This window comes from Coffea eugenioides, unplaced genomic scaffold (assembly GCF_003713205.1).
Source record: "Coffea eugenioides isolate CCC68of unplaced genomic scaffold, Ceug_1.0 ScVebR1_2547;HRSCAF=3597, whole genome shotgun sequence".
NCBI classification, from domain to species: Eukaryota; Viridiplantae; Streptophyta; class Magnoliopsida; order Gentianales; family Rubiaceae; genus Coffea; species Coffea eugenioides.
The window spans coordinates 1-10,995 of NW_020863043.1; the positions used below are offsets into that span (position 1 = coordinate 1).

The 10,995-nt window shown below is 42.7% G+C and overlaps 1 protein-coding gene and 1 long non-coding RNA gene across 2 annotated transcripts; both read right to left on the reverse strand.

Annotated features, from left to right (window-relative positions):
• Nucleotides 1-454: 454 nt before the first annotated feature.
• On the reverse strand, nt 455-4,869 carry LOC113756916. The gene is made up of 2 exons (XR_003466134.1): nt 4,662-4,869; nt 455-668 (listed from the first exon to the last, which is right to left on the reverse strand). It is a non-coding gene; the product is annotated as an uncharacterized LOC113756916 (long non-coding RNA).
• A 169-nt stretch (nt 4,870-5,038) lies between these two features.
• On the reverse strand, nt 5,039-7,645 carry LOC113756917. The gene is made up of 5 exons (XM_027300389.1): nt 6,966-7,645; nt 6,731-6,935; nt 5,433-5,468; nt 5,291-5,320; nt 5,039-5,190 (listed from the first exon to the last, which is right to left on the reverse strand). The coding sequence occupies exons 1-5, from the start codon at nt 7,545-7,547 to the stop codon at nt 5,039-5,041; spliced, it is 1,005 nt and encodes a 334-aa protein (XP_027156190.1). The 5' UTR covers nt 7,548-7,645.
• Nucleotides 7,646-10,995: the final 3,350 nt, after the last annotated feature.

The following is a 10,995-nucleotide window of genomic DNA, read 5'->3' on the forward strand; positions in this document are numbered from 1 at the left end:
TGTTGCATACCTACTAGAAGGAATTCGGATGCCACAACATTCAACGTTCTCCCAACGCCGTCCCGCCTGGTCGGGCTGCGGCGGCGTCGGGGAACCGCAAAGGCGAGGCCGTGTTCCGAGTCGCAGCCAAGCGATGCGTCTCGGCCCACGAACTGTAGCCTGAGCTCTCGGACGCGGAACAACGGAAGGGCAGGAGATCGTCGACCTCTATTTGCCCGAACTTGGCGTCAATCGCCCGCATCGAACGACTGCCGTCGTCGCCTCGGGACGTCACGTCTCCTTCGAGCTTGTCGACCTCGTGCGACGTCGGCGTCGGTGAGGAATGCTACCTGGTTGATCCTGCCAGTAGTCATATGCTTGTCTCAAAGATTAAGCCATGCATGTGTAAGTATGAACCAATTCAGACTGTGAAACTGCGAATGGCTCATTAAATCAGTTATAGTTTGTTTGATGGTATCTGCTACTCGGATAACCGTAGTAATTCTAGAGCTAATACGTGCAACAAACCCCGACTTCTGGAAGGGATGCATTTATTAGATAAAAGGTCGACGCGGGCTCTGCCCGTTGCTGCGATGATTCATGATAACTCGACGGATCGCACGGCCCTCGTGCCGGCGACGCATCATTCAAATTTCTGCCCTATCAACTTTCGATGGTAGGATAGTGGCCTACTGTGAGCCCCTTAGGGCGCGGTCCAGATGGAACGCGCGCGGCCGTGGCTAAGTTCGGCCAGCCATGGTCTAGGTGGGAAGGCCGAAGGTGACACTTGTTGGAAATGTGTGAACAGGTGTTTGATAATGTTTTCCTAGTCTATGTATGGGCTGGGGAAAGTTTTAGGGGCATCAGGTGCCTCTAAGTTAGTTGGGGAAAAAGGGGTGCCTCTACTAACGGTTGGAAGTTTCCCTCTAAGACATATATAGAGGGGTAACTGTAACTAAGCCAAGTCAAGGCCGAGGGCTAGGGGCCAAGGCCACGGGATGGCTATGGCTTGGTGGGTTGTTCGGGTGGTTCCAAGTGCTTGGAACCACGGTGCCTAAGATTGCTAAGTGTTGGGGCAAAGCTGGGCGCAGAACGTTGCCGATGGCGGGAAACGGGGCGCGCGGAAGTGTACGGCAGTTGCCTGTGCGCGCCAAAGCTAGACGTTGGGCGGTTGCTAACCGTTGCTGGCAGTTGCTAGGAGTTGCTGGCGGTTACCAGCAACTCAGCCTTATTCCTAGCGGATTCCTGTCTTTGTGGACGTTTAGATAAGACCAACGGTTGGGTCTCTTGTCAACCGTAATTGTGCCTATAAATAATGGGCTAGGCAGAGACTAAAGGGCAGAGATTCTAAGATAGAGAGAATCACCTTTAGATGTTCTGCACGCCAAGTGTTTGTAGAAAGTCCTTGTAATCGTTGTGGTGAAATACAGGGTTGGCCGTGTTGGCTGTAACTTGTGCGTGTGTTCATTTATTTTGCCTAAGTGTTCTAGGTTCTGAATACTTGTGTGCAAGCGAGTTGTGTGGGCTGACTGGTAGCGGCTACCAGTGCCATTACGTGCGTGGTTTGCTAGGGTAAGTAAACACCTCGTAACAGTTTGGTATCAGAGCACGGCTCTGATCCATTAGACCGTGCTTTTGTTGTTGTGTCTGTTTTGTAGGGTAATGATGGTTGGACACGGAAATACTGTCCAAGATCGGTTGCAACGTCAGGAGCTTGCCTTTGAGGACTTGATGCAGCGTCTGGGAGACGTCCCTGAGGGCTTCAACGTCGTGGAAGTTCTGTTGCAGACCCGACAGACGATTAACACCCTGACGGCACAGATGGAGGAAACCAGGCAGACGGTTTCTTCTGTTGGGGATGTTGTGGCATTGAGGAACGAAGTGGCTTCGTCCCATGCTGAGATCGCGGCTTTACAGTCGGAGATCGGTGTGTTGAAGAGGGCGGTTGGCTCTTCCAACACACAGCCCGTTCAGAAATCTTCGAGAGGGAAAGTTAAAGTCCCTGAGCCGAAACCGTACCAGGGGAGTAGGAGTTCGAAGGACCTTGAGAACTTCTTGTGGGATGTCGAACAGTACTTCAAGGCTGTTGATGTTCCAGAAGTTGAGAAGGTAACCATTGCATCAATGTACCTTAGCGGTGATGCAAAGTTGTGGTGGAGAATGATGCAATCAGACCCCACCAGACCCAAGGTTGACACTTGGGATGTGTTGAAGGAGGAATTGAAGAAGCAATTCCTTCCCACGAATGTTTCGTGGAAAGTTCGGGACGCGTTGTGGAACTTGAAGCAGAACAAGAGCGTACATGAGTACGTTGCTGAGTTCCAGGCCCTGATGTTGGATGTGAAGGAGATGTCTGAGGAAGACAGGCTCTACACGTTCATCCGTGGACTACAGCCGTGGGCGCAGAGGGAGTTGCGGAGACAGAATGTTCAGACCGTGTCTCAAGCACTCGTGGCCGCAGAGAAGTTGATAGACTTTGAGTCCATGGGATCCAACAACGACCAGGAAAAGGAGAAGGGCAAGGAGAAGGGCAAGGACCTGAAAGGTGGACCGTTCGTGAAGAAGAAGAAGAAGCAGTCGGGGACAACGACTGAACCTGATGGTGCTTCTCCTTCTAAAGAAAAGCAAGCACCGAATCCGAAGAAGGATGGCTGCTTTAATTGCGGAGGACCACACTTTGCCCGCAATTGTCCCAATAAAAAGAAGGACCAGAATGTTAGTGCCTTGGTAGCGGAAGATGATGGCGATCTGTTGGAGTTGCAGGATGCACGGATCAACCCCATGCAGTTCGTGAATGCCATCACAGGTACTAATGGTCGTACTACTTACATTAGTTTGATGTATGTGCAGGTTACGTTGAATGGTAACCGGATACTGGCGATGATGGATACGGGAGCATCGCACAGTTGTGTGACGGAACGCGTGGTAAAGCAGTTCCAGCTTAAGTTGAAGGACTTGGGCTTCAAGTTGAAGGCTGTCAACTCTGAAGCCAAGCCAGTGTTGGGCGTAGCAACGGTGGAATTGGAGTTGGGGCCGTGGAAGGGATGGTGCAGCCTCCTGGCCAGTCAAATGGACGACTTTGACTTGATCCTTGGCAAGGACTTCATGGTCGCGAACAGGATCTACCCAATTCCCCACTTGGACGGCGTCATGGTGGACGACGACCAAAACCCAGGCTTCGTTGCTGCAGTAAGGTTGCCGAGACAGAAGGGCAACCAACGAAAGAACATGGTGTCAGCGGTACAAGCTGAGTCCAGCCTTAGGCACGGCGAAGTGGTGCACGTTGCTGCGTTGGTGGGAACAAAGCCCGACATGTACCAGGAGGTACCAGATGCCGTGGCCCACGAGTTGGAGGAATTCGCAGATTTGATGCCTGCGGAGTTGCCAGAGTGGCTGCCTCCTAGACGTGCTGCGGGACACCGAATTGAGTTGGTGCCAGGAGCCCAACCCCCTGCCCAGACCCTGATGGAGTTAGCGGAGTTGCGGCGCCAACTGAATGCAATGCTAGAAAGCCAAGCGCTGAGACCGTCGAAGGCTCTGAACGGTGCTCCAGCGTTGTTCCGGAGGAAGGCAGACGGAACGTTGAGAATTTATGTGGACTATCGTGCCTTGTTCGATAGGCTGGCGAGGGCACATTTCCACACCAGAAGTGACTTGCGATTGGGATATCGGCAAGTTCAAATGACCCGAGTTAGAGAAGACAGAGTTGCTGAGTACCTGTGGAAGGTGCGGAAGCAAGCCAAGTTGACGAGGGCGTCAACCTCTTCAAGTGGGGGTGGTTTGTGAGCCCCTTAGGGCGCGGTCCAGATGGAACGCGCGCGGCCGTGGCTAAGTTCGGCCAGCCATGGTCTAGGTGGGAAGGCCGAAGGTGACACTTGTTGGAAATGTGTGAACAGGTGTTTGATAATGTTTTCCTAGTCTATGTATGGGCTGGGGAAAGTTTTAGGGGCATCAGGTGCCTCTAAGTTAGTTGGGGAAAAAGGGGTGCCTCTACTAACGGTTGGAAGTTTCCCTCTAAGACATATATAGAGGGGTAACTGTAACTAAGCCAAGTCAAGGCCGAGGGCTAGGGGCCAAGGCCACGGGATGGCTATGGCTTGGTGGGTTGTTCGGGTGGTTCCAAGTGCTTGGAACCACGGTGCCTAAGATTGCTAAGTGTTGGGGCAAAGCTGGGCGCAGAACGTTGCCGATGGCGGGAAACGGGGCGCGCGGAAGTGTACGGCAGTTGCCTGTGCGCGCCAAAGCTAGACGTTGGGCGGTTGCTAACCGTTGCTGGCAGTTGCTAGGAGTTGCTGGCGGTTACCAGCAACTCAGCCTTATTCCTAGCGGATTCCTGTCTTTGTGGACGTTTAGATAAGACCAACGGTTGGGTCTCTTGTCAACCGTAATTGTGCCTATAAATAATGGGCTAGGCAGAGACTAAAGGGCAGAGATTCTAAGATAGAGAGAATCACCTTTAGATGTTCTGCACGCCAAGTGTTTGTAGAAAGTCCTTGTAACCGTTGTGGTGAAATACAGGGTTGGCCGTGTTGGCTGTAACTTGTGCGTGTGTTCATTTATTTTGCCTAAGTGTTCTAGGTTCTGAATACTTGTGTGCAAGCGAGTTGTGTGGGCTGACTGGTAGCGGCTACCAGTGCCATTACGTGCGTGGTTTGCTAGGGTAAGTAAACACCTCGTAACACCTACCATGGTGGTGACGGGTGACGGAGAATTAGGGTTCGATTCCGGAGAGGGAGCCTGAGAAACGGCTACCACATCCAAGGAAGGCAGCAGGCGCGCAAATTACCCAATCCTGACACGGGGAGGTAGTGACAATAAATAACAATACCGGGCTCTTCGAGTCTGGTAATTGGAATGAGTACAATCTAAATCCTTAACAGGATCCATTGGAGGGCAAGATCTGGTGCCAGCAGCACGCGTGTAATATCCAGGCTCCAAATAGCGTATATTTAAGTTGTTGCAGTATTAAGCTCGTAGTTGGACTTTGGATGGGCGGCCGTCCAGCCTACGGTGTGCTAGTCTGATCGTCTCGTCCCTTCTGCCGGCGAGCGCTCCTGGCTCATGAGTACCTAATGGGCATGACGCTGTTGTTTGCTTGTAGGAAATCTTCGATTGTATCATACCTCGATAAATGCCTCCGACGACACCGATAAAGGAGGAAAGCAAACAAGAGGATAATGCCAATGACTTTTATTGCTGCATTTAGGTAAACTGAAATAGAAAAACAAAACAATAAGTTTTAGCAATGATTGACTGACTTCTAGTATTTTCCAAATGGACTGAGTTGTTAACTACAAATCAGATGCCTTACCTAAAGCTGCGACACCAATAGACCGGTAAGCTGCTCATACAAGAAAACTCATAGGATTATGATGGAAATACTGAAATATGAAGAGTCTGACTGATTAAAGAATGATATTTTTTGTGCATATCAAAGAAACAAGTTTACTCACATCGAATTGCGTCGCTGATTCGCCCTTGTGGGAGCCCTATATCGCCCAAGGACAAAAATCAAAGTCAATGTCCAATTGGATGCTCAAATGTTTATAAGTTTCAAACTGCAGAATAAATTCAAAGTATGTATGTTTTGCATGGTTCAAAGTGAAAATTCAATAATTCATGTGTTTGTTGGGATCATACAACAAATAAGCTTTCTAAAAAAAAAACCCAGCCTCCCGTCTAAAATCTATGTTCTCTAATTTAACTGAGCACGCATATCTAAAAGACTAAAATTGAAAAATATATGAGAATGTAGTCAGCAATGTTCCTGTATTTTTGTTTGCTTACAAAGATTTCCAACAGCTGGTAAAGACAAAAGATCAGTAGGTAGTAAACAGCTGTGTTTCTGGTATTCTAATTGTATGAAATCGAGAGTTAAATTCATTAATTCTTTTAATCTTAAAAAAAGGCCAAGCGGCAAGCCAAGTCGAAATTTTTCCTAGAAAATTCCAGGGCCAACTCTATAGACCAAAAAAAAAAAAAAAAGTGACGTCATCAGTTTCTAAATTAGAAGATGACCTAGGGAAAATTGGGGCAGGTGTAGTTGTATACTATTATTGTATTTTATTTTTTTTTGCATATTTTGGTGTACATTTATATTTTCTTATTATATACATTAATTTTGCATTTAATTATTTGCTATGGCTTGTGGACACCAAATATTGTAAAAAGTATAACAATTTATCTCTATATGTACTAATCGCTATAAAAAATTATCGTTTCGAAAAAAAAAAAGGTACTAATCACTATAAAGAGTGCAATAACGAGACACAATCATACCAAACAAAAACCACATTTGCAGACACAATCATTCCACTCCTCCATCTTTCTTTTTCTCTTTTGGGGAAAATGAGTTCGAGCAAAGACTGAGATAGGTTAAATCACACTTTCACATTACTCTAGGTCCACCTCCAATGCATTAATGAGTTATCCTTTGAAAATTAAAAATTATATTTTGCAGCACTCTCTTAATCAGTTATCCATACCTCCAATGATTTTGAAATAAACAGTTGTACTCATTAACAATATTTTGGTTGTTCTATTAAGAAAAATAAAAAAGTTGAACAGCAGTAACACCAAAATTAGCCTCCAAACATACCACTGCATATCATAAAATCTTTCAAGATACAATAACGTATCCCTAATTTCCCAAAAAACATAGTTTCAAGCAGTAGTATTGAATACTTTTTAAAGATCATCATAAGCTATCATCAATCACCATATTAATAAATCATCAAATCAGTGTACTTACAAGGAAAATGTCTCCTGCTCCGCCACTCTCTTAACCACCGGAGGTCAAGGCCATTGGACAGAAGATTGTGGATGTCTTGAAACGAAATATCTCCTGCTGTTACATTAGGGAGACACCGCAGGTCTACCGGAGCTGTCTTATAGACAGTGCACGACTCTTCAATATCAGATGCCACCACATTTTTGCCCACCACAACATAGCTGTAATAATTGGACGAAGCTTTCATTTTTGAAAAATGATTTGCAGTGATATTACAGGAAGCAGTGTCTACATAAAGAGGAGGATATTTCGATTTCACCGGATTTTTACAGCTCACAAAGACCAACGAACCAGCATCGGGATCAATTTCCATTATGGTAGAAGCCCCAACTTGATTTTGGTAGTAGTCGTCGTTTGGCTTGAATGAGTAAACTGGAAGAGTAGAACAGTTGCTCTTTTGCACCCCAGGATCAAAGAGACGAAGTGTTTGTTTCTCATAATCAATACTGTTTAGCTCCACAGAAAAGTTATACTGTTGTTTCTCCAGATGGTTACCACCAATTACGGGTAGAACAGTGCGATTATTTTCACAAGAGAATTCAATAGGGCATAGATTTGGATGATCACCTCTAAACTGAAATGGGCACTGTAAATTGATGTCATTACCCACGCAAGTGGATGGGCTATGGTCGCAGCTTGTGTGTTTTGAATTGAAGGTACGATAAACATATCTGTGACCATCCCTCATAACCATATAATCATAATCATATGGGATCTGCAAAAGGAAGGCAATCAGGATTAGAGACAACAAAACTACCAAACACTGAAATTGGAGCATGCTTGTTAAACATTGACTGAATGAATTACACCCAAAAAAAAAAGGATGAAGAAGCCAGATATATATATAGGAAACAGAGAAGGGGCTCTTTAGTTGGTAAAGAGAACAGGACCTAAGGTCTCCAATATGTATGTATGTAAGCCAAAATTAATTTATGAATTATCTCTTTCAGATAGCCTTATTACTAAAGAGTTACGTGAGGTAGGAAGACCGTAAGAGCCCTCCTCTGATCATTAAGCCAACCCTGATAGTTGAAATTGATCGTCAATTACAACAAAATCACACATCGTGGGAAAAACATTCTAGTAGACTAAATTTAGATTCTTGCACATGCCAATTAAGGGTTATTCTCGATTGATTATTTTTCTTGATTATAAATTCTAAAATTTGGATTATTAACTTTTTGATATTCTTGCTTCTACATCTAAACTTTAGATTTTTTTGATAGTAAAAAAAATTAAAATTATGAATCTACTGCAGAGTAGATTTACCTGATTCTCATTATCCTCACCAATCACTTTAATCAAATTTGGCAAAATTTCACAGCAAATGAGAGCTAGCCTAATTTCAAATTAGCTGGTTTTTATATCTCAATTTCTAGTTTTAGTGTAAAGTTGTACTTTCTTGCATTAGTTTTGGGAGTTGGGATGTTTTGTTTAATAAACCAGCAGAATTCCATAAACCATTCTTTTTTTGGCATTGGGCTCCGATGGGGGAAGCTGCTAACCGAATGCATTAGAAGTTAAATGATGAACTATTCTCACAGTACAAGTACAATTTGTCCCACATTGGAAAATAAAAAAGAATTCCAACCATTTTATAATGCTTAACTTCTAAATTAAGAACCCTAAACAATTATCAACGAATACGTATGATGGGTTTCTAAACCCGGGTTTTCTCATTCCGTATCACAAAAGATGTCAAAGTTCGACTGCATTGTCTGATAGGTGTTGATAGAAGTGTGGATGTTGAGCAAGTTCTCATTGTCATCTACAAACATCACATAGTAAATATGTCAAATTAGCATTTTGATACGGGCATTAATTATTCAAGTTGTTTTTTCTTCTATCAATTTAGGGGTCCAACTATAGGGGCCAGAAACATGCAGCTAGGGCCTACTTAGCAATTCTGCTCCACAAAAACATAGTACTAGCAAAAGACAACTCAATATCTTATCTTGTTTTTATTCCTACTTCCTACAATTCCATTCTTCTCTTTTCTTCGTTCTTTTTCCACACGGAGATGGCCAACCAAGTTGAATGTAGACATGGAATCTTTTTTGATTTATTGATGGAAGGAAATTCTTATTAGACAATTTCAGTCAGCTTTTGTCGTATTTTCATTTCTAGGCAATTTCATACTGGGCTCCATATCCATTGATATTTACGACGAAGATGCATTTATTTTATTGTACAGGAAAATTCTATTGAGTGATGGAAAATGTAGCTGGGTTAATTCACTAAAATGTACTTGTAGCTAATACTCTAACCATTCTTTACCAGTAAAACCAACAGGTGGAATGATCAGATGGCTTTAGAAGAAGACTTTAGATATATTAAACAAGTGCTAATATAGTAAGTATTGGTGTACAACATTACAAGTTACAGATAACTTATTAGCAATTATCACTTTGGAACTCGTTGTGGCTTCTAATTTTCAACAGAAAAAAAAAATCAACTGCATAATTATGAAGAGCTTGACATGATAAAATTAACTAATTGATTTAAAATGTATTTTAGTTCCGCACTAGTTGTTGGCTACAGATTTGCACAGTTGTTCTGTTGACTCTTCAGAGCATTTTGAAAGTTTCTGTCATTTGGACGCACCATATTGCTTTCAAAACTAATTTCCATTTTCTTCTTCAGTCATACGATCTCCAATTTCCCTGTCCTCCTCGTGGTTGAACTTTCCTCTGTGTTGTTGATAACATTTATGATTGATAATTATCACAGGAAGATTTTAAGTGAAGGAGATGGTTTCCCTCATAAAGTGATCCTTTTATGATTATTATTGTCTGGGTCCATGATTGATGATTAGTTGACTTGGAAAAAAAAAAATTTTTTGAGAGTTGACCTGGAAATCCATTTTTAATCAACTTTTAGAATACCAACGAGCATACTTTTCCTGTTGGGCTCCATTGATGGTAGTTTTGATGGGTAAATGCATTTAAAAATGAAGTCCTTGTAGTCTATAGTCTTTTTGTTGTTATTGCTGTGTAAGAAAATTAAAATGACAATTGCACCGTAAAATGAATTGGGGATGTCAACTTGAAAATGCTTTTAAAGAGAATTCTTACGGTACAAATTATCATAAAAAGGAGGTCAAGTGAAAGCTTTTGGACGTATTGGCTTATTGCTCATATTTAGAAAATATTAGAAATAGTTTTACAGAATAAATCACAATTTCCATTCTTTGTTTAGCAGGAGAATAAACTTTTCTCATCAGCATTTCACAAGCAACTCCTAGCTTAGATTGTGGCAGCATCATATGATGCTAGAAAAGTTTTCTTATTGAAGCACTAATTGGATAAATAGCTCTTGGTGAATTGCTACAAGAAGTGAAGATATTGGACTAGAACTTCTAATGATTCACCGTAAATATTAATAATAACGGTAACAACAATAATAATAAAAGTAATACACTGCAAAGTCAAGCACTAATATAACCCAAAAAAAAAAAAAAAAAGAGATACATGGGTTTGCATGAACTCCATTCCAAAATTAGACTGCCAAGTCAAAAAGAAAAAAAAAAGGAAAAGAATATGATCACGGGTTCATTTTTTTGAAGTCCAGTGACGATCACCCGGTATGTAGCAAATGTTACCGACAAAATTATCCGGACAACAAAAAGTAAGTTAAGGCAAGGGAGACTTTTTGAGTACGACATTTTACAATTGGTCCCAAACTAAGGGGAGGGGGACGAGAATGAACCCAACTAACCTATTGAGAATTCGAGGGAGCTAAATTATCTTTGGAAATGTTTCAGGAAATCTTGAGACAGGAAATGCAGGCAAGGGAGACTAACACCACCAAAATCTGCACTTGTAACATATTAATGACCGCTGAGTAATTGATTAAGTGTGCAGATACTAAAATCCGCAGGTCTGTTTTTGATCGAAGTCTTGTGACTTTGTACTTGGAGCAGCATGTGGTCCTGAAGACACGAAGACTCGTGGGGTGGACTTCACCAATTGGCATGTTATAGTCAATTACATTTATTGAATCTCTGCTGTTGCAGGAGGAGCCACATACTTTAATTAGCTGCTCAAACATGGCCCAGATTGATATATTCAAAACATTTTTCGCGGGGAAAAAAAAGTTGTAATTTCTTGAAACCAACGGTGCAATTTCTTGAACCTATAAGGATAAAATTTTATGATATGACCATGACAGTGATGTTAATTTGGGCGTTGTTCTGGTAGTAAAATAAGTTGTTTCGAGTCTCATGG